The sequence below is a fragment of the Thalassophryne amazonica genome, chromosome 22, assembly GCF_902500255.1.
Source record: "Thalassophryne amazonica chromosome 22, fThaAma1.1, whole genome shotgun sequence".
NCBI lineage: Eukaryota > Metazoa > Chordata > Actinopteri > Batrachoidiformes > Batrachoididae > Thalassophryne > Thalassophryne amazonica.
In genome coordinates, this window is record NC_047124.1 from 6,824,898 (window position 1) to 6,849,902 (window position 25,005).

Below are 25,005 nucleotides of genomic sequence, written 5' to 3' on the forward strand. Positions count from 1 at the left end.
GGACATGCTCTGTGATGCACTAAAGCCCCGGGCCTGGTCCCCTGATGATGCTTTTCTACTAATCTGTGGGTGTTTCTCTCTAAAAGGGAGAAAAGATCAAATGATGGCACCAGAGATGAGTGCAATGGGCAGGCATTGGAGCAGAGGCATCAAACTGATCTCAGAAAGGGCCAAGAGGGTGCAGGTTTTCTTTGCAACCACCCACCTGGTGGAGCTGATGGTTATTAAGAAAACTTGCACCCTCTTGGTCTTTCCTGGAATCAGTTCGACGCCACTGCATTAGAGGAAGAAAGAAATCAGGGGGGAGGATGGGACAACAGATATATCGAGTGAAACTAGATGCTTTCAGAAAGAACACAGTAGGACAACTCCCTTGGTGTTATTTCAGGCAAATCAAGTCTCTGGGCACATGTCAAGTAGATGTGAAGTGGCCCTTCGCTAATCTGGCATGGAGGTGAGCGAGTTGGTAGAAGGTGGTGGTGGCGTTTTGGGAAAAGGGTAAAGGGGGGGACTGGAGGTGCTTGTTTTAAGAAGGCATGCGATTCTAGAGGCAAGGACTAGTTCCCAACGTCATTCATTCGGCATCAAACGTTGCCTTCCGAGATGTCCAATTTTGTTAGGCATGCAGTGCATTCGCTGTCAGACAAACTGCCAGTCTCGTGACCTCCATTCCCACCTCTAGCTAGTCCACCGTCATCATAACCCTGCAGCTTGTGTCATCTCCTACGCACATGGTAGCTAGAAGCGTCATGCCAGCGATGGGTGGGTCGGTGTTGGTAAAAGGGGCTGGTCATGTACATCAGGGCCTGATCCTATTGGTTGGTCAAGTCGTGAAAGCAAAAAGCTGAACAACACTGATCCATTTGGTTTTGGCCTTTTGTAAGCAGATCCAATTTTAGTGGGTTTTTCGTTTCTGTCCAACTTAACATTAATCATTACAAGAAGGAAAGTCGAGCTAGTAAAATGATTGAGGAAATAGACGCCAACAAATGATTAATTTTGTGTTCTATGATGGTGATTATTCCATTTTTGAAGGCTCTTTAATCCAGGAGCGCGATGGTGAGCAGTTTACTTTGAAGAATGCTTCCTTTGAGCAACCAGTTTCAAAAGAATTTCCACCTGTACGGCTTCTCAATCATTCCACACCTGCTCGCCCCCACTCATTTGAAATGTAAATTAAGGCTTCAGAAGTCGGAAGACATTAAGCTTGGCCCCAAATTAGTGTGGTTCAACCTTGTCAATGCGCACCCAGTGTTTATTTCATACATATATATGTGCATATCACACGGTACACACATATATACATGTACGGCATGTGTAATTACATATGCTTTGTTATATTGTTGTCAAGAGGCTATAAAAATGTCAGAGCAGCAGGCTTAAGAAGATCCAACAGCAATTAGGAACCTACCGCCAGTGACCATCCCGAACAGTCATCAGACACAACACAGATAAGGAGGACATAGAAGGAAGAAACACAAATTAAAACAACCACACACTGGAGTTAACACACCAGAGTCTGGGCACACCAGGAGAAATGACCGCTTATTTTTTGGAACATGATTAAAAAACAAACAAGCTTTTTATTAGCGATCTTAGGCATGTGCAGCCATCTTGTTAGTTATCTAAAAGTGGAGTCAAAAGCAACTGGACTTCTTGTTTTTTTTCTTCTATGCCTCCAGTTTGGGTAGATTATGTCCACGAAAACTTTGTTTTAATGTGTACAAAAAGTAATGCAGAACACAGAAGAATTCTGTTTGAACAACCACCATCTCAACAGTTATTAGTGAAAACACATTTTTTTGACGATTACACTGCCACCTACAGGTCAAATGACACCAAATTATTTGTGCCTTCTCTCAGTTGGTCCTCGAGGACAAGCATCATGTTTGGTTTTGATACATCAAAGCATTGCTGAGATATTACCTCACTTCCTGTTTGGCAGCTTCGCCACCACAGGGTTTTGGTTGACAAGACATTTTGCTTTGTATCAGCCTTGAAGCTTCTCACCGCAGGACCAGATAAGAATTGAGTTTTTAAAGATAACACATCAACAAATAGGAGGAAAAAAAAGTCCCCCATTTTTGTGTACATTATTATAGCGCCTCCTAAAGGTCACATTACACCAAATCTGTGATGCTTCCCTCGCATTGTGTACCAAACTGATGCACCATATTTGGTTTGTTTATGTCACAGCATTACTGAGATATGACCTCACAGCTGGTTTGGTGGCTTCACCGCTGAATTTGATTGGATGTTACAGATGATCGTTTTGAATAACTGAAACGCCATGAAGGTAGAATTCTGTGGCTCGGGCTAAAGGTCAATTGTACCAATTTGTATGAAGGCTGCTCAAAATTTGTGACTTCTGAAACATTTTACAGTTTTTCTGTAAAATACATGATGGTGGAAGTTGATGTCATATTAGTCACCAAAAACAAGATGGCAGATTTACTGACTGGAAAAAAAAAAAAAAAGACAGAAATTCATCTAATACTTATTGTCGGCATTATTCCAACCCTAATGTGCATTTCTGAATGCTAGACACGCAATGTTTGCTGCCCATGTATGTGGAACCTTGTAGGAACATGCAAGAACTATCACATTTTTTGTATGACATCATACGAAATGTGTCATGAGAATTTGTGGCCATGAAGAGGTTCGGTCAGGCCTGGGTGTGTGTACTGTTGCTGTGCACTGCTGATGCACTACGGAATCACCAATGTCCTCAATGGCAACTTCCCAAGCCAACAACTGGTCCTGGAATTCCAAAATTATCATTTACAGTATCTGCAGCAGTCCAGGTGATACCTGGATGTTCCCCTGGACATTTTCAGGTGCTCAAGTCCTCAATCCTGAGGGACCTGCAAAACTGGATCAAGTACAGAGAAATGCACCACATGGCCGAAATGCTGTGGAGTAACCAGTCATTTGACACACAGCCAAGAATGTTCCAAAGTGCTCTTGTTCCAAAAACAACCAGTCCTTGCTGTAGGTCACTGGTTAGCATCCATGTGTTACCACTATGCAGTAAGACAGGAAGCACCAGGACCCTAAAGACGTGATCTTCGTTCTGCTCCAAAGGTATTGCCATTCCCAAATACCTCTGTTCACTATCCTCATGACTTCATAAGATCTTCCCCAAATGGTTTGATGGTTCCAAACCTGCTAGACTGCAGTCAACACATCAATTGGATGAGTTGTGAAATATGCCTAAAACCAAAAGTCCAGTTGCTCTTGTCTCATTTTCTGGACGTCTTCACCTCAGTGGTGGAGAAAATCTTGCCAAATCTGTCGTAGAACAAAATCGATACGAATCTTTAATATGAAAAAAAAAAGTCCAACTTAAAACGAACGATGTACGAAACATGTCGTCAGCTGTTTGTCGTATAATTCTATTTCACCTGATTGGAGAGGTGTTCCTGCAAATTAACGCGGGCTCCAGAATTCCATCGAGGATGGCAGTGAGGCAATGTTGCACCAGAGCTAATAATGTGCTCGCTCTATCTGAAGCCTCAGCATTTCACCGCGTCCTCCTCTGCCGAAGTGTTCAAAAGCAGCCTTTAATTAATTCCCTGCCCTTCGATTATCGTTTGGTGATGTCATTTCTCTGGGTGGATACCGCATCATTACAGGGCGAATGCTACTCACACGCTTCAAGTGAGCAGGTCCTCATTATGACAGAAAATAAAAAACCGACAGGAACAAAAAGAGGGAGAACAAGAGAGACTGAAGCACTCTCTTCAATTTGGAGTCTTATAAATGATTGATAGAAGTCCTGGAATTAGGCTGAATAATGTTTACAGTATGTGCAAGTAAAGTTAGTGATATATGGACCTCTGTAGCAAACAAAAACATAAAATAGCACTTATACAAACCAAACAAGGGGTGATTGGCAGGTTGCAGACTAAATACACAACGACCCCCCTTTCTAGACCAGTCCCCTTAGAGTGGGCGTGTCAACTTACCACACATAATTTACTAAGTATATACGAGGTCTATTAGAAAAGTATCCGACCTTGTTATTTTTTTCAAAAACCATATGGACTTGAATCACGTGTGATTACATCAGACATGCTTGAACCCTCGTGGGCATGCGAGAGTTTTTTCACGCCTGTCGGTTACGTCATTTGCCTGTGGGCAGTCTTTGAGTGAGGAGTCGCCCACCCTCTCGTCAATTTTTTTATTGTTTAGGAATGGCTCAGAGACTGCTGCTTTGTTTGATCAAAATTTTTTCAAAACTAAGGCACAACTGAGTGGACACCATTCGATAAATTCAGCTGGTTTTCGTTGAAAATTTTAACGGCTGATGAGAGATTTTGGTCTGGTAATGTCGCTTTAAGGACGGCCCACGGTGCCTGACGGCGATCTGCCCTTCGAGGCGGGAGCGTCTCGCCGTTTCAAGTTGAAAACTTCCACATTTCAGGTTCTGTTGACCCAGGAAGTCGTCAGAGAACAGAGAACTTTCAGAAGAAGTCGGCATGAGGAGTTTATTCGGACATTCAATTGTTAACGGACATTTTGTAATGAAAGAACGTGCGGGCAGAGTCGCATGTCCGGCCGGACCCGACCGCGGGGGGTCGCGACAGGAAAAACACCTCCGTTGGAAACTTTAACGGGCAAGTTGGAACATGCCCAAGCTGTTAAACAATTTCTCAGTTACTCACTTGTTGAAAGCCATCAAAAGCCGCCTGAATTTTACAAATGGTTTTCAACACGGAGGTGTTTGTCCTGTCACGGCACACACAGATTTGCCGAGTCGTCACGGAAACAACTCAGCGAAATTGCGCGCACGTCTTTCATTAAAAAATGTCCTTAAACAGTGGAATGTCCGCATAAAGTCCTCATGCCGGCCTCTTCTGAATCTTCTCTGGTCTCTCACGATGTCCTGGGTGAATTAAGCCTTAAATTAGGATGGTTTCAGGTCGAAACAGGCCGACGACGGCGCCTGGAAGCGCTGTGCGACGTCCTGCTCCGTGGGAAGTCCTTACACCGACAGAAACACCCCATAATCTCTCATCAGCCGTTAAACTTTTCACCGAAAACCAGCTTAATTTCTCGAATAGTGTCCACTCGGATATTCCTCACAGGTCCAGAAAAAATTTTGATAAAGCAACGCGCGCTGTCTCGAGCAGCGTGTGAAACAAAGGAATTCAGCCAAGAGGGCGGGACCACATCTCACTCAAGGCCTCAAGGCGCGTTGCAGATGTTTCAATATGATTGGAGCATTTTGAAGATTTGACCTCTACATCCCTGAGATGGCTATCATACTTTTTTCAAGTCCCTGTAGACATGTGACTAAAATGCCATATCAAACATTTCGCCACCCTTGGTGATACTGATCCACCTATCTGGCACACTGACTGTCCACTGGATAATACAACCCCTGGAAAAAATTATGGAATCACCGGCCTCTGAGGATGTTCATTCAGTTGTTTAATTTTGTAGAAAAAAAGCAGATCACAGACATGACACAAAACTAAAGTCATTTCAAATGGCAACTTTCTGGCTTTAAGAAACACAAAAAGAAATCAGGAAAAAAAAATTGTGGCAGTCAGTAACGGTTACTTTTTTAGACCAAGCAGAGGGAAAAAAATATGGAATCACTCAATTCTGAGGAAAAAATTATGGAATCATGAAAGACAAAAGAACGCTCCAACACATCACTAGTATTTAGTTGCACCACCTCTGGCTTTTATAACAGGCTGCAGTCTCTGAGGCATGGACTTAATGAGTGACAAACAGTACTCTTCATCAATCTGGCTCCAACTTTCTCTGACTGCTGTTGCCAGATCAGCTTTGCAGGTCGGAGCCTTGTCATGGACCATTTTCTTCAACTTCCACCAAAGATTTTCAATTGGATTAAGATCCGGACTATTTGCAGGCCATGACATTGACCCTATGTGTCTTTTTGCAAGGAATGTTTTCACAGTTTTTGCTCTATGGCAAGATGCATTATCATCTTGAAAAATGATTTCATCATCCCCAAACATCCTTTCAATTGATGGGATAAGAAAAGTGTCCAAAATATCAACGTAAACTTGTGCATTTATTGATGATGTAATGACAGCCATCTCCCCAGTGCCTTTACCTGACATGCAGCCCCATATCATCAATGACTGTGGAAATTTACATGTTCTCTTCAGGCAGTCATCTTTATAAATCTCATTGGAACGGCACCAAACAAAAGTTCCAGCATCATCACCTTGCCCAATGCAGATTCGAGATTCATCACTGAATATGACTTTCATCTAGTCATTCACAGTCCACGATTGCTTTTCCTTAGCCCATTGTAACCTTGTTTTTTTCTGTTTAGGTGTTAATGATGGCTTTCGTTTAGCTTTTCTGTATGTAAATCCCATTTCCTTTAGGCGGTTTCTTACAGTTCGGTCACAGACGTTGACTCCAGTTTCCTCCCATTCGTTCCTCATTTGTTTTGTTGTGCATTTCGATTTTTGAGACATATTGCTTTAAGTTTTCTGTCTTGATGCTTTGATGTCTTCCTTGGTCTACCAGTATGTTTGCCTTTAACAACCTTCCCATGTTGTTTGTATTTGGTCCAGAGTTTAGACACAGCTGACTGAACAACCAACATCTTTTGCAACATTGCGTGATGATTTACTCTCTTTTAAGAGTTTGATAATCCTCTCCTTTGTTTCAATTGACATCTCTCGTGTTGGAGCCATGATTCATGTCAGTCCACTTGGTGCAACAGCTCTCCAAGGTGTGTTCACTCCTTTTTAGATGCAGACTAACAAGCAGATCTGATTTGGTGCAGGTGTTAGTTTTGGGGATGAAAATTTACAGGGTGATTCCATAATTTTTTTCCTCAGAATTGAGTGATTCCATATTTTTTTTCCCTCTTCTTGGTCTAAAAAAGTAACCGTTACTGAATGCCACAATTTTTTTTTTCTGATTTCTTATAGTGTTTCTTAAAGCCAGAAAGTTGCCATTTGAAATGACTTTAATTTTGTGTCATGTCTGTGATCTGCTTTTTTTCTGCAAAATTAAACAACTGAATGAACATCCTCCGAGGCAGGTGATTCCATAATTTTTGCCAGGGGTTGTATATGTGAAATATTCTAACTTAAAATGTGTCTTGACCTGAACGTAACGGAGGGTTAAAGCGTGTCAACGCAAAATAGAACTGGACATTATTGACTCGGGGAACACAAGTACACCCGATTCAGTTGAGGTGAGCATGCACTATATTTACGAGGTGGTGATCTAAGTCCACCAAATGTGCATTCATGGTGACACCACTAAGGCTGTGCACCAGCTTCTGGAGGTCTAACACTCTGACTACTGCAACGAAGAGAGATATACACTCTCTGGCCACTTTATTAGGCACACCTGTTCAATTGCTTGTTACCTCAAATAGCCAATCAGTCAATCACATGGTTGCAACTCAATGCATTTAGGCATCTATATGAAGTGAAGACAGCTTACTGAAGCTCAAACTGAGCATCAGAATAGGGAAGAAAGGGGATTTAAGTGACTTTGATTGTGACATGGTCATTGGTGCCAGTTGGGCTGGGCTGAGTATTTCAGAAACTGTTGATCTACTGGGATTTTCACGCACAACCATCTCTAGGGATTACATAGAATGATCCAAAAAAAGAGAAGATACCCAGTGAGCAGCAGTTGTGTGGATGCAAATGCCTTGTTGATGATAGAGGTTAGAGGACAACGGGCAGACTGGTTGAATGGGCGACTGTGTGATGCCATCATGTCAATATGGACCAACATCTCTGAGGAATGTTTTCAACACCTTGTTGAATCTACGCCATGAAAAAGTAAGGCAATTCTGAAGGCAAAAGGGGGTCCAACCCAGTACTGGCAAGGTGTACCTAATAAAGTGGCCGGGACTGCTGAAATAAACTGCATACATGTTGGTAAAGAAAATGCATTTGATTTTCAAAAATAAACTGCAAACTTGTCAATCACCTCCTGTATACGAGCAGCACTGAGATGAACATGTTTGTTCATTTTTGTAGCAACTGTATGTTTGAGGTTGAACTTTGTAATGTTCCTAAAAAGAAGCTGTGAGTGAAATTAATGTTTGTGTGCAGCACAGAAGATAAAACAGAAGATACAAGCACTGAACATTACAGAAGACATTTAAGACAGATCCTACAGAGGGATGCTATTCTACCTCTAGCGTAATGTTCTGGTGAAAATAAGAAAAATGTTTTAGGTGTATCAAATCAGCACGTAGGGCCGGTGAATTTTCTGAAAGTTAAACAGCAATAGTTTCGAGTCTCTACCTCGGTTTTGGCTCCGTCTTTGACGTCCTTCATGTTGATGGCATTTTTGCCCTTGTCTTTGCTCTTCTTTTTGTTCTTCTTCTTGAAAATCCATTTTTTGCACACGCAGAAGCAGCACGCCAACACCAGGATGATAGCCACGAAGGCAATCGACACGATGGCCCATGACGGCACTGCGGAGGAACAAATAAGACTTATAGAGGTCTGCGAGAAATGACACACGGCCGCACCTCCAAGAGGAGAAAACAACATTTCAGGAAGCGCTCAAGTCTGGCGTTCCATAAAGTAATGGCCCTAGAAGTGAAAGGTGAGATAAAAGCTGGAAAATTGTTTCTGCACAGTTGGCACACCAGATGGGGCAAACGCCATGACCTGACAGAACCACTTCAGACAATTTAGTGGAAGTAACAGATGTTCTCAGACTGCTGATACTTTTCACTGCAATCAACGGCTGCACAGAATTTACTGGGACTCAGCAGGGGCGGATCTAGATTTATATAGTTGAAGGGGGTGGGGGGGTCATTCTCTCCTGGAAATTAAAAAAAAATCTATAGCCTTTTTCTTGCATTCTAAGGCAATCTGGGAAGCTAAATAATGACTCTATTGTCATTGTAATACACAATTTTTATTTTTAAACTGGAAATTTGGGGTTGCAAGCCCTTCACCCCCCCATATCCACCACTGCCGAGCAGCTGCAGTGTTGCAGTCACCGCGATCAACCAACAACACAACAAAAATCACTAATTCTGACACCAGTTGCTTCAAAATGCCTTCAAAGAAGATAATTTGGAAAAATAAAAACTTTAATTGTATTTTGACCACACAGCTGGATAGACAGACAATGAAGGGAAGTGTCTTGTCCAACAACACAGACAGTGTGTCTGGGAACCAACCCTGGTTTTAATTATTGGTAGCCCAACTCCTTATCCCACTGAGCTGCCTGTTCTGCCCTCGAGCCGGACCCACCCCAAAACATGAGGGTTTATAATTCAGGCACAGATCAACCTTTTCACAAAGTTTAGTGAAATTGTGTTTATCAATTTTAGAGTAATACTGCTAAGAGGTATAGGTCGAAACAATAAGATTTTTTCTTTTGCGCGTGTGTGTGTGTGTGTGTGTGTGGGGGGGGGGGGGGGGGGGCAGGGGTGACATCCCCAGAGGTCTCTACTGAATGAATCCAAAAGTTTTTATAAATCAAACCAACAGATAAGCCGAAAAAACCTAACTCATTTGACGACTTTATCTGGAAAACAACAACAACAAACCCCAAAAAAGAAACCCCCAAGAAAGACCCGTCAAAACAGGAACGTTTATCGTCCATCACTGTGGGGTTTTTGCTCGCTAGCATTCAGCTGTGGTGTCTCTGCTGAGGTCCAAGGGGAGAAAGAGAAGAAAAATCAATGCTCTGTTGACAAAATCAATAAGCACTTTCCTCCAAGGAAAAACAGTGAGTGATGCTCTGAAATAACTTTTTGGATCTACAGAATTGGGCTCGTCTCGGAGTGGTGTGATAATGGAGGTGACACTGGATGGGCCTCATTTACAATGAGCCGCTCAAACCCAGAAACGCTGCCCAGAGAAACCTAAAACTAAACCCTGGACACACAGAACGCTGAATATCTTCTGTGAAGAAGCAACAGTGGGTCCTGGTGGTCACCAGGATCCTGTGATTAGTAGCAATGTTTCATAGATTGCAAGCCAGCAATAGATCTGTTAGACATTTTCCTGCCTGATCAACTGAAGAGACGTCTCACTGCGCAAACATTCCCACGTGAATGAATATGTGAACGAATGAAAGGCATCAAAGGGCTGATGCCTTCATACCAATCAATCCCAAATATTTTGCTGATCAATATATGCTTTAGGTTTATTAGTTGAGATATTTTAAAAAAGTTGTTTTAGACCATGTGTTCCTTGACCTTTGACCAAACTACTCCAAAATGTAACTGCCTATAGATAGCTATGCAAGTAATATCCCCACTAAGTTTGAAGGGAATGTTGTTTCATGCACTTCTCATTTTGCTAAACCAACTGTGGATCTTTGTTGTGTCCATATAGCATTTTTTTTTCTGATGGAAAAGTGCTGATGGAGTGCACAGAAATGCTTTTTTTCACTGGTAAAAAAAATGTACATGTGGGATTTGTTTAAATAACAAACATTGATTTCAATGCTTATAATGTGCAGCGATAAAAAGCACTCACCCTCAGCACAAACATAGCCTCTGTCCAATCTACTATTGCAATTTTTTTTTTATCTCTAATGTGACAGCTTTTGTGTAACAAATCAACAGATTGTAGACAGAAATGGCAATAAAACAAAATCCACACCTGTGAGGGTGAAAGGCTTCACTCAGTTGCCTGAAAGGTGCTGCAGTGATGTCACACTGCTTTTCTGACAAATTCAGAAATTTCCAACTTAAAATTCTAAGGGTACCCCCCCAAAAAGTGGATTGCTTTGCAAAAAGGCGCTGGCTGTGGCATTTTTGTCCTGAGGCGGGTGAGTCACACTTCCCCAACCCTCGGGTTATACGTTGGCCCACACATCCCTTCCCTCTTGTCTTTAAATAGGAGTGACAAATGTTCACATTTTAATCTGGCAGTGAACTTCCTCTGTATGTGCCTCCCAAAATGGAAGCAGCAGTTGACACAAGTCAAAGCATCCACTGCTAAATCTCTTTTCTATCTCCGCTGTCACTCTACTGTCTTTCAGTACGTGGTCTATTAGATAATAAACCGACCTTTTTATTTTTTTTTTAACTATATGGATTTGAATGATGTGCGATTACACCAATCATGCTTCAACCCTCGTGCGCATGCGTGAGTTTTTTCACGCGTGTTGGTGACGACATTTCCCTGTGGGCAGGCCTTGAGTGAGATGTGGTCCAGCCCTCTCGGCTGAATTCCTTTGTTTCACACGCTGCTCGAGGCGGCGCGCGTTGCTTTATCAACATTTTTTCTGCACCTGTGAGGAATATCCAAGTGGACACTATTCGAGAAATTAAGCTGGTTTTCGGTGAAAAGTTTAACGGCTGATGAGAGATTATGGGGTGTTTCTGTCGGTGTAAGGACTTCCCACGGAGCGGGACGTCCTGCAGCGCTTCCAGGCGCCGTCGTCGACCTGAAAACATCCTAATTTAAGGCTTAATTCACCCAGGACGTCGTGAGAGAACAGAGAAGATTCAGAAGAGGCCGGCATGAGGACTTTATGCGGACATTCCACTGTTTAAGGACATTTTTTAATGAAAGACGTGCGCGCAATTTCGCCGAGTTGTTTCCGTGACGACTCGGCAAATCTGTGTGCGCCGCAACAGGAAAAACACCTCCGTGTTGAAAACCATTTGTAAAATTCAGGCAGCTTTTGATGGCTTTCAACAAGTGAGTAACTGAGAAATTGTTTAACAGTTTGGGCATGTTCCAACTTGCCCGTTAAAGTTTCGCGACCCCCGCGGTCGGTTCCGGCCCTACATGCGACTCTGCCCGCACGTTCTTTCATTACAAAATGTCCGTTAACAATGGAATGTCCGAATAAACTCCTCATGCCGACTTCTTCTGAAAGTTCTCTGTTCTCTGACGACTTACTGGGTCAACGGAGCCTGAAATGTGAAAGTTTTCAACTTGAAACGGCGAGACGCTGCCGCCTCGAAGCGCAGATCGCCATCAAGCACCATGGGCCGTCCTTACGGCGACACTACCAGACCAAAATCTCTCATCAGCCGTTAAAATTTTTACTGAAAACCAGCTGAATTTATCGAATGGTGTCCACTCAGTTGTGCCTTAGTTTTGAAAAAATTTTGATCAAACAAAGCAGCAGTCTCTGAGCCATTCCTAAACAATGAAAAAATCGACGAGAGGGTGGGCGACTCCTCACTCAAAGACTGCCCACAGGCGAATGACATAACCGACAGGCGTGAAAAAACTCTCGCATGCCCACAAGGGTTCAAGCATGTCTGATGTAATCACACGTGATTCAAATCCATATGGTTTTTGAAAAAAATAATAAGGTCGGATACTTTTCTAATAGACCTCGTATTTCACCAAACCTCAGAATGTGTGAAGAAATGGCCGTTAAAGTGCAAATCAGCGTCGGCTTTATCGTATTCATCAAGTGAAAAGCTTTTCTTTGTTTTTTAATTAAAGGAACCTGAGTCCCAGAAAGCAGTAAAAAGCATCCCGTAATTAACTGCATTGTGCGAGTGTCTTTTCTCCAGAGAGAAACAGAGCAAGAAAGTGAGAGGGACCACTGCCAGCGTGCATGCTACACTTCAACTCCAACCACTTATCTCCTGTTCCGCCGTGTCGCCGTGCATCCAAGATGAAGCTCCTCTAACGGATGGGTTGTGCCTTTTCAAACCCATGTTAGGTGAAGGCTCAAATCACTGCAAGAGAACGCCGCTGCCGCAACCGTATGGTCTTTGAGTTGCTGGACTTTCTGGTGATTGAAAGTCTTTCGCTGATTATAAGTCAAAATCTCAGTAAGACTGAAAAATGGTTGCATGGACAGTCTGAGTAACAAAAGCCCTCAAGGTAATATTTCTGCAGAAGAATAACTTTTTACACAGACCCATAAATGAAAGGCACCATATAAAAGTACAAGTAAATATACATTAATTGTCAGTAAGTGTTTTTGACTACATATGACTTCAACATATGGCTTCAGTGTTACTTAATCTGATAAATGTCAGCCTTGTTTATTTAAAAGGTTGTTTATTGGTAATTATTGGTTAATGATATTCAGCTGTTGTGGTTCTGTTTATATTTATTTCATGGAGATAATTTTGAATGAAAACAGGAGGTTAAAATGCATAAATAATTTGCATTTAAAACAGGTGCCTTTAAAATATTTCATGGGTTTTCAGTGTCTAAAAGGGCTAAAAACTACTTGTTTTGTTTTTGTGTGTGTGTGTAAACTGTTCACCAGGCTGGTAGAAAGTCTCACTTGGGTTGACTGGGATAATGCAGATGAAATGTCTTGTCCAAGAACACACAAAGGTAGCATGACTGGGAACTAAACCCACGTCTACACATTGGTACCCCAACTCCTACCACATGGGGCTACCTGTTATGGTAATATCACTTCCACCAGCAAAGACTTGGTGTGTGATGCACAAGACGAGTTCCAATTCAGCAAATGAACAACTTTATTTGACAAAAATTGTGTCGTTGTCAACAAGTACGGAGTTGAAGGGTACAAATAACCCCATGAGCCCTGGCGATTCTGTTTTGGGAGGGGTGACTATTGCTGGAATTTATTGTATTGGTTTAAAATGATTTCAAGTTAAATTAAATGAACTAAAGTTCATTCTGAACTGGACCAAGACCACCTGTTTTGGTTGGACCAAAGACTGACCATGGTCCATGGCACTTTTCACACCAAACCTGAAAAGTCCAAAACAAACAGTGTAAATTCCCCGTTTAAGCCCGTAAATGATAATATCATCTAATATGGGAGCTAAAAAATATGCATATGGACTATATGATAAGGAGGTCTATGTGGTGCCCCAAGAAGGAAACTGGAGTATATAGTTATAGCGGTGATACTAGGCTTACTTTCATCCAGGATATGAACTTGATGTTGACTAACTTCAGGTTATGCATGTTGTTGTAGAATGATCTCCCTGCGTCAATAAAACAGTCAGATTTTGTAGAGACTCAAGTCCAGACTTAAGATGCATTTATCCTCTCTTTCGTATGGCTACCATACTGGCATAGTCTGGTACTACGCTTCCTACCCTTTTAAATTCATTTTACTAGGAAACAGAGCCAGTCTCGGCCTCAACTTTATCTAAAGTCTGGGTCTTTTAGTGAAGCTTAGGGCTAGCGGCCGGTGATCACCTTAGTATTTCTTCTGCTTTTCTGTTGCTTAATGCTGACAAATTATACATCAAGTGTAGTTTTTCTGGCCGACTAATCCTGTTTTCTTTTTCTCTCTGTTCAAGAAGCAACTGGAGCTGCGTGCTGGAATGGATAATTTCTGTGGCAGATGCAGGACGGACTCCGCTGTAGGAATAGATCCAAAGAGTGGATTGATGCACCCCCTGCAACCTTCTTCCCCTCCTGACGGTGGACTGGATGCCCGGAATTGACTCTTGTCAATTGTTGTTGTGTTGTGTTCTGTATTGTAAACTTCTTTTAAGTAGTGGGTCGCCCCTTTGAGTCTGGTCTGCTTGAGGTTTCTTCCTCAGAGGGAGTTTTTCCTTACCACCATCGCCTGTGTGCTTGTTCTAGGCGTTGGTAAGGTTAGACCTTACTTGTGTGAAGCAGCTTTGTTGTGATTTGGTGCTATATAAACTAAATAAATTGCTCATGTTGACGTCGATTGATCAACTGTATTACACATACAAAAACTTGAACAGCCAAAGAAGAATTTATTTGTTAACCTCCCATCTCTGTCTTTATTATACTTTAGGTTAGGACATTTGAATGGATGTATAGCAGAGATTTACGGTCAAAAGATGTGCAAGAGTCCCGTGAGACTGAATTCAGAATTTACAGTAAATGTGTCTGATGGCTTTATTCTTCTCTCTATCACTGGTAATCATCTGACAGGATGGTTTTATGGACTGGAAAGAGATTTTTACTGGTGTGTGTGTGTGTGTGTGTGTGTGTGTGTGTGTGTGTGTGTGTGTGTGGATATTACCCATACTGTATCTGGGTAATATCTCTAGCTGGCCACACTAAACCAATGTGACAGGACCATGTTGGTCAATTAACCTTGACATTTTATCTCGTTATGCTTACAAGAGCAGCGCTCTTTTGCTGCCCTTTCTCCGCTGAGGCTTGTTTCGGCAAACAATACGAGTGCAGCAAGGAGCACAAAGAGTCTTCATGTAACCACACACAGAGCTGGTAATGGCACAAACGCTTTCACTCACAACAGACCGCCGCTTGGCTTTGGTTTATTTCACACACATTTTCCTTTCTTATGCAGTGCTCTGGTTCAATACATTTTAAAATAACTTCGATCTGAAGTGACTCCATCGGCAGTACATGAGATGGATTTGCAACAACAGACGTGATAATAACACGAGGTAAAATAACAGTAATTACGCCGAGGAGAAGCAGAGCGCTGAAACCTGAAGTATGAAAGCAGCAAACTTGTTCCAACAGCCTGTTTACTTTGTTTAAAGAATGTCCACGAAGAGGGACGAGGAGAGCGGGACAAATCCTGCAATTTTTACCAAAATTACAGGGGTGTCCATTTATTGATTGGCCAGATGGACGTTAGGCAACAATAACAATGAAAAGTAGATCACAAGGATGAAGAAAAGTGCTGCTTTCTGAGTCTCATGGCTTGATTGGACAGATGCACAAAAGACAACAATCATGAAATCAAGGTACATCGAGGGTAGCAGTAAACAGAGGCTTCTCCAAAGATGGTGGAGGTGCAGGATAATGAAGGAAGATTAAATGGGGAAGACGTTTAGGCGCTTGTGTGTGATGTTTTTCAGCGTTTATCTGAATTTGGGGGACAGGAACGTGGTGTTACACCATTAGTCCAAAGATCTTATCTAATTACAAAGCACATCAATCAATCAATTTTTTTATATAGCGCCAAATCACAACAAACAGTTGCCCCAAGGCGCTTTATATTGTAAGGCAAGGCCATACAATAATTATGTAAAACCCCAACGGTCAAAACGACCCCCTGTGAGCAAGCACTTGGCTACAGTGGGAAGGAAAAACTCCCTTTTAACAGGAAGAAACCTCCAGCAGAACCAGGCTCAGGGAGGGGCAGTCTTCTGCTGGGACTGGTTGGGGCTGAGGGAGAGAACCAGGAAAAAGACATGCTGTGGAGGGGAGCAGAGATCAATCACTAATGATTAAATGCAGAGTGGTGCATACAGAGCAAAAAGAGAAAGAAACACTCAGTGCATCATGGGAACCCCCCAGCAGTCTAAGTCTATAGCAGCATAACTAAGGGATGGTTCAGGGTCACCTGATCCAGCCCTAACTATAAGCTTTAGCAAAAAGGAAAGTTTTAAGCCTAATCTTAAAAGTAGAGAGGGTGTCTGTCTCCTTGATCTGAATTGGGAGCTGGTTCCACAGGAGAGGAGCCTGAAAGCTGAAGGCTCTGCCTCCCATTCTACTCTTACAAACCCTAGGAACTACAAGTAAGCCTGCAGTCTGAGAGCGAAGCGCTCTATTGGGGTGATATGGTACTACGAGGTCCCTAAGATAAGATGGGACCTGATTATTCAAAACCTTATAAGTAAGAAGAAGAATTTTAAATTCTATTCTAGAATTAACAGGAAGCCAATGAAGAGAGGCCAATATGGGTGAGATATGTTCTCTCCTTCTAGTCCCCGTCAGTACTCTAGCTGCAGCATTTTGAATTAACTGAAGGCTTTTTAGGGAACTTTTAGGACAACCTGATAATAATGAATTACAATAGTCCAGCCTAGAGGAAATAAATGCATGAATTAGTTTTTCAGCATCACTCTGAGACAAGACCTTTCTGATTTTAGAGATATTGCGTAAATGCAAAAAAGCAGTCCTACATATTTGTTTAATATGCGCTTTGAATGACATATCCTGATCAAAAATGACTCCAAGATTTCTCACAGTATTACTAGAGGTCAGGGTAATGCCATCCAGAGTAAGGATCTGGTTAGACACCATGTTTCTAAGATTTGTGGGGCCAAGTACAATAACTTCAGTTTTATCTGAGTTTAAAAGCAGGAAATTAGAGGTCATCCATGTCTTTATGTCTGTAAGACAATCCTGCAGTTTAGCTAATTGGTGTGTGTCCTCTGGCTTCATGGATAGATAAAGCTGGGTATCATCTGCGTAACAATGAAAATTTAAGCAATACCGTCTAATAATACTGCCTAAGGGAAGCATGTATAAAGTGAATAAAATTGGTCCTAGCACAGAACCTTGAGGAACTCCATAATTAACTTTAGTCTGTGAAGAAGATTCCCCATTTACATGAACAAATTGTAATCTATTAGACAAATATGATTCAAACCACCGCAGTGCAGTGCCTTTAATACCTATGGCATGCTCTAATCTCTGTAATAAAATTTTATGGTCAACAGTATCAAAAGCAGCACTGAGGTCTAACAGAACAAGCACAGAGATGAGTCCAATGTCTGAGGCCATAAGAAGATCATTTGTAACCTTCACTAATGCTGTTTCTGTACTATGATGAATTCTGAAACCTGACTGAAACTCTTCAAATAGACCATTCCTCTGCAGATGATCAGTTAGCTGTTTTACAACTACCCTTTCAAGAATTTTTGAGAGAAAAGGAAGGTTGGAGATTGGCCTATAATTAGCTAAGATAGCTGGGTCATATTCAAATTAAAAATAAAATAGAATTGGTCTCTTTTGGCTTCTCTTATTTTTACATTTTTACTTTGCAATGCAACAGCTGGATCTGGATTTCATCAATTTTGATGCCAATATCAATTTTGCTACATTTTTTTTATTCCCTTATTTTGTGTGTGAAAAAACAGACTTTGTTGCTACATGCGGGCCAGTAATCAGTGTCCATCTGAGGATTTGTTTTGTCCAAACCACATCAAATAACATTCAATATGTTGTCCATCTCACAATAAATTGTCCATCTTGCTCATTTTTTAAAAATTTAATCATCCTTATGTTACACACCACAAGCTCATAGCTTTTTGCATAAATCTACTGTTTAGTTCTCATGTTGCTGTAGGCCAGAAATCTGTGTCCATCTAATGAATGTTTCTTTTTGTCCAAACTGCGTCAAATGCCATCTAATTTGTTGCCCAATGCATGTTAATTTTTTCCAACTTGCTTATTATTATTATTTTTTTTTTTTTTTTTGGGGGGGGGGGGGGGGTATAAAAGTCCTTATGTCAAATAACAGTGCAGGCTGTGGTGTGCACATGTACTACACCAGTTTTTCCACATGAAAAATGCTATGGTTCAAAGTGAGTTTTACATATTATACAGAAATAGGTGACTTATACACTGTAAAAAAGTCTGTGAAATTAATGGAGAAATCCTGTGAAATTATGGCATAAAAACCTTGTAAAAGAATGGAGTAGTGTTTAATTTACAACAGTGTTTAAAATGAGGAACAAAACTGAACTGTGACTTTAACAGTACAAATATCAATCAATCAATCAATCAATCAATCAATCAACATTTATTTATAAAGCGCTTTACAGCACTGACTGGTGTCCAAAGTGCTTAACATTAAAAACACATTCACAAAAATAAAACACATATAGAATAAAATTTTAAAACAGCATATATCTTAAAAAATAATCATATACCATTGGGTAATTTACAAATGACTGTAGTTTAAACAAAGAAAAACTGTACGGAGTGGCTACACGACATTATATTTATCTGCCCAACGGTTGGGTGACTAGCCTTTGCCAAAACTGTAATACCAAAAACTGTACAATACAGTTGGAATTTACAGATGAGAATTTTCACAAATATGGTAAAATACTGATAATTAAGTGTTTGGAAAAAAAGGCAGTGTTTGTTTAAACTACATTCTGAGGATATTTAAACATAAAGCGACCATTTTGCAGAGATTTTATTTTCTAAATAGACAAAATTACAACAGGTTTACACTGTAAAATTTACATATTTTAAGTAAACCCATTTACATATTCACTGCAATTTTTCCAGAATTCCCCTGGTAACCACGGCTGCCACACGTTTTCCATAAAAATAATGGATTCTTTTTTACAGTGTACTGAGGTATGACTTATGTACATTGTTTCCTCTCTTTACAATGTATTTTTTGACAGATGCAACTTATAATTAAAAAAAAAAAAAAACTTCAACTCTATAACAACACCGATGAGGATAAATCGTTGTTTGGAACTGAGCTGGTGGTTGGTTTGCCAGCTAAACCAGCTGTGCGATCGTGTTGTAGTTTTTATTTTGAAGGTACCAGCATGTACAGAAAACTTACGATATGTGTCAGTTCTTCAAAAAACTTTCTAAATAAACAGTCCCTTTGGGAGTTGAGGTCTTGAGGGCGATGAGGTTGATATCTAAAAACCAGTCATTGTGCAAGCTTAGGATAAACATTACATAACACACACACAATAAACTGCTTCCTGCAACCGCGCTCACAGATGGCAATTAAAGGAAAAGGCGTCATTAAGAAATAATGCCCTGGACCTTCCAGCACAGAGATTAACAGAAGGTCCTGCAGCTGACCCCAGAAATCACCCAGCACACAAAAACACCTTCAAACGTCTCCGGATGTGACAAGGAGATCTGCAGAAGCTGTCGTTTCTCAGTTTCACATCTGCTGACTCTGAGGTAAGTTATGGCGGGTTGAGATTTGATCTGGCTTTGATGTGACAGGCTCCTGATGGCGTCAAAAGTTTCATAAAATGAAAAGAGCGAGTAAAGACTCGGGCTCATCACCAGAGAAAAACTCTGATGATCCAACACTAAAATCCCCTCTCATAAGTTCTGCCGTCTGTTGACTACGATGAGCCACAAAGTCAAATGAGCTGACATCAGTTCATGTGCTGAACTTTCTTTGTCTTTTTTTTTTTTGACATTTTTATCAAAGTAGTACGACAAAGTCTTTTAGTCTTTGTACTTTGCCTTTGTTTCCTGTTTCAGCTGCAACTGAGCTGTGACGTGTTCTTTAAATCGTCTCACAGATCTGGATCATGGGTGAATTATGATCTTTAATCCTTATTACAAGATCAAAGCAATCAGTTGACTTTTGATCCAAACAGGAGTATCGCAGTAATGAGGACTAAACCTGTCCGAATATGGATCAAAAGTCACGTGATTGCGTTGATCCTTTGATTAAAGATATGTGATGGGACTTCTTTGACACTCTGAGTAAACATATGCGATGTGATTGCTTTGATCCTTAGATTAATGGTATGCGATACAATTGCTTTGATCCTTTGATTAATGATATGCGATGTGATTGCTTTCATCCTTTGTTTAAAAATGGTATATGGTTGCTTTCATCCTTTGATTAAAGATATGTGATTGCTTTCATCCTTTGATTGATTTCATCCTTATATGTGATGCTGTTGCTTTGATCCTTTGATTGATGATAACCTATATGATTGCTTTGATCTTTTGTTTAAAAGTGTTATATGGTTGCTTTGATCCTTTGATTAAAGATATGTGATTGCTTTGATCCTTTGATTGATTTTATCCTTATGTGTGATGCAATTGCTTTGATCCTTTGTTTAAAAGTGTTATATGATTATTTTGAACCTTTGATTAAAAGTGTTGTATGGTTGCTTTGATCCTTTGATTAAAGATATGTGATTGCTTTGATCCTTTGATTGATTTCATCCTTATATGTGATGCAGTTGCTTTGATCCTTTGATTGATGATAATCTATATAATTACTTTGATCTTTTGTTTAAAAGTGTTACATGGTTATTTTGATCCTTTGATTAAAGATATGTGATTGCTTTGATCCTTTGATTGATTTTATCCTTATGTGTGATGCAATTGCTTTGATCATTTGATTAATGATATGCAATGTGATTTCTTTGACACTGAGTAAACATACGTGGTGTGATTGTTTTGATCTTTTGTTTAATTATATGATTGCTTTGATCCTTTGATTAATGATATGTGATGTGCCTGTTTTGATTGTTCGTTTAAAGATGTTATGTGATTGCTTTGATCCTTTGTTGAAAGACGTGTGATGTGATTGTTTTGTGATTGTCAGTTGTGTGTCTGTTATTTGGAGTAATGGCTGGTGGAGTCAGCAGTCACAGATCAAACAGCTTCTGTGTTCAGAGGTTAATTGTTATTGTGAAGTGAATCCTCGGGTGTTTCGAGATAAATTCAACACCCTGGTTTCCTCAGAGGGAACCTCTCGGTTCAGTCGGAAGTCGAAATGTGGTTCAGCGCGTTTACAGAGTCAAACCTCAGCGCATGTCTGTCAACGCCATCATGGCAACTTACTTCAATAAACATCTGTTGCAGGTGCAGCAGGCGCGCACGTCATCAATCTGAATGTCTGACTAACATGGGTGAGCTTAATTTACTGCATCAGACATTGGGATGCGCCAGTCATAGTGAAGGTGGGCGGAGCTTGACGGATTGACCAGGAGACTATGTGCACTTAGGTTTTTATCAGCAGTTACTCCATACATACAAACACAACTACGATCATTATAGTAACATTGTATAACACAGAGACTACTGCAGTGTAGATGAGGAAAGCCACCTAATATACAAAATGTATTTTTAAAGAGTGGCGAAAAGTAGAGGCAGTACATTGCACCTGCAGAAACTCGGTCTGGAGCACAATCAGGAATCTTATTGTGAAATTCACTTCACTCTTAAGCCTGGCTGAGTAATATTAGTTTTTCTTTCATTCCACAACTCAGTTTGCTCTTAATTCCAATCAGAATGCTGCACAGTCAGACGGCCCTTTAGCAAAACACAGAGCAACAGAAAACCATTTCTGTGTGATGTGCAGCAAAACTCAAAAGTGCAACAAAAAGTGAAACGTGACTGTGACGCTTTGCTTTTGAAAGAATTCCTACAAACGAGTTGTTTTCTGCTTGAATCCATGTAATCACCAATGCAAAAAAAAAAGGATGCAAACTGTGCATACACAGAGGAAGAAAGAGAGAACGTGCACAACACTGAAATAATGCGTGTATGGAGGTGCGTTTTGCCTGAGATTGTCGGTCAGTGCCTACAAGGAAGCAGCACGTTACATCTGAAAACACTACAGAGCCGACTGCCAAAAACCACCAACGACTGAGGCCGTATCGCCGTTTCACCGAATTCAAGGGAACAGTCAGAGCAGAATAAATTAAACGAGTAAATGCACCGGCTCACACGAAACCAGCTCCTAAACCCAAAACCGCCACAGAAGCAAGGCAGTGCTGAGTGCACCGCGTCTCTGTCACACATTCATTCCTAATCCACCGGCCGACTTTCTCCAGACAGTATCGATATTCTGCAGAGTAAACACGTCTCGGGACAATCATCATCGGCGGCTCCGTGGAGCAGAGTCGCTTCTCGTGATTGAGGGGTTGAGGTGAGAAAACAGCAATCAGAGACTCTGGATCGTGGAACAACTTCCTCTGGTGCTTTCTAACAACTGTTCTGTGATACACAAAAGAAGCCATAATTCAGCAGCTCGTTTGTGTGCAGGATACAGAGTGATGTGAGAACTTGAACAGAGATGGCGTGAGATGAAGTCAGTGTTGGAGCCAAATGGGGCATCAAACTCATCTCCTTGCTGGGATCGTTACGCTTTTCTGCATGCTGCACCCTCACTCACGCAACCAAAGGAAGCGTTCACAATCAAAATGTGCTCAGAAATGTTCCACCAAGCTGGATATGAAAACGACAATCTGACATTTAACCCCAACGACTGTGACCTTCCCCAAAGTGACCTTGTCAGGGCAGTTCTGGAATCCACCTAAACGTGCACCACATTTGGCACAAACTGGTTTGAAAATCAAATTCCTTGACTTTCACCAAACTGATTTTTTTTTTTAGTCTCAATTTTAGGGTCAACCCTCAAGTTTGGTAGAAATCAGATCCACCAACCGACAGAAATATAAGACATGAGCTTGACCCCAGTGATTGACCTTTGGTAAATTTAACCTTGCTTGGGCTAATCTATAACCCACCTCCATGTGTGTGCCAACTTTGGTGCAAATTGGAAGGAACATTTTGGCCACTGACCACAAAGTTGTTTGGTGGACACTAGAGTTGGGGGGGAAATCATCATTTTGACCTTTGACCTTAATGTCCTTGACCACAATGATTGAACTTGATAAATTCGACTTTGATGGGAAATTCCGAAACCCACTTTTACCCAGATGCCAAGTTTGGTGGACACTGGAGTGAAGAAGAAGAAGGAAAATAGTTATAATAATAATAATTTGACCTTTGAGCTTAATGTCCTTGACCTTTGACAAATTTAACCTTGCTGGGCAATTCTATAACCCACCTCCATGTGTGTGCCAATTGTGGTCCAAACTGGAAGGAAAATGACCCCAATGTCATTGAAGGAAATGATACAAGTTTGAGAAATTTGACTTTGATAGGTAATTCTGAAACCCACCCCTACATGGATGTTGCGTTTGGTGGACACTGGAGTGAAGAAGAAGGAAAATAATAATAATGATAATTTTGACCTTTGACCTTAATGTCCTTGACCTTTGACAAATTTGACCTTGCTGGGCAATTCTGAAACCAACCCCTACATGCATACAAAATTTGGTGGACATTGGAGTTGGGGTGGGGGGAATTTATAATTTTGACCATTTACCCCAATGACCTTTGCCAAAAGAAGTCCCTATTTTGGGGTCAAGTCACACGCACCCAACACGTTTGGGTGGAATGGGGCTCGTGCACTTTGGCAGAGTAGAAGAACAAACAAGCAAACAAACATTTTCCAAATGATGATAATGATGATGACAGCATTTGTTCCAGTCAGCATGGGTCCATAAATCCATCTCACTAGGTGCGGTTGCGATTTGCCAGAATTGAACTGATCGCTTTGTTTTTTGCAAACATACCCGGCGACACAAATAAACCTTCCTGCACAGAAAAGACCGAGTTCTCGTCAGACTGTCAGCAACTGTTAAATCTCTGGAAGGGAAAACGGCTCGTGTGTCATTTGCATCCCGGCTGAAGAGACGCGTTTCTCTTCCGCAAGAGGTAGAATTACTTAAACATGAGCCTGTGGAAGGATCTATATTTAGATTTCTGCCAAAACGCAGAACATTTACATCTGCAGGCGACGCTTTATCCTGCACGATGCAGAAATAACGTCATATTTAAAAACGTAAAATGTTGCAGGCACAAACACAAATGTGCATCTAACTGGTTTGCCAATAGCCAATTAATTAAACTGTAAAGGGCTTCGATTTGGAAAATCGTCTTCTTGATTGTTTTGCAATCTTTGTCCAAGCTAACAGAAGGTCTGTGACATTTTATAAGCAAACGTTCAACTCAAAACCGATGTTGAGTCACTGAGTCAGATCTTCTGTCGGGTCACTGCAGGAGCTGCAGGCTTCTGTCCTCAGTGGATTCATTTCGAATTAGACTTCTTCACTAATCATTGTGTGCACTTTTCAAAGCAGAAGGGAACTCACAAGCATGCATGTGTCCAGTGTGAAAGTCATAATGAAAACAATCAGCTCTGTACATGCAAAATACAATATTTACATGGCAGTATTTCTAAATCCCTCTTTTGTTCTAACCCTGAAAAAAAAAAAATTATTCTCAGGAACAGGAGGATTCATTTTCTGTGGTGTTGATGCTTTTTGCACCTGAATGTCTATCCTGAAATTAATCTGTCCTGATTGGACCCATTTACATTGCATCCAGAAAGTATTCCCAGTGCTTCACATTTCCACATTTTTTTAATGTTACAGTCTTATTCCAAAATGGAATAAATTCATTTTTCATAAATTCCATCAAAATTCCACTCACAGAACCCCATAATAACATAAAAACTGTTTTTTTTCTGACATTTTTGTCACATGTCACATTATGTGACATGTAACATAACAAAATGTGGATAAAATGAAGTGCTGTGAATACTTTCCGGATGCATTGTACGTTCAATATATGAAAATACCAGGCTCAAACTACAAAGCTTTTCAGCTGAGTGACAACACACTATGCTCTGAGGAAAGTGACTTTCTAACAGGGATTTCAATTATTCTAAAGTTCACAACATTTGTTTATTCAGCAAGAAAAGACAGAATTATCATTTTTGTTTCTCATCTTAGGCAGCGCTATTCTAGTAGTTCTTTGATAAGAA

The 25,005-nt window shown here is 40.9% G+C and overlaps 1 protein-coding gene across 3 annotated transcripts in view; it reads right to left on the reverse strand.

The window, feature by feature from the left end:
- Positions 1–25,005, reverse strand: part of syt1a (synaptotagmin Ia) — a 155,077-nt gene that overhangs the window by 47,183 nt on the left and 82,889 nt on the right. For all 3 annotated transcript variants that reach the window (XM_034163880.1, XM_034163879.1, XM_034163881.1), the window contains one exon: positions 8,268–8,440. In XM_034163880.1, the coding sequence (XP_034019771.1) occupies positions 8,268–8,440 (173 nt within the window). The remainder of the gene's footprint in view (positions 1–8,267; positions 8,441–25,005) is intronic.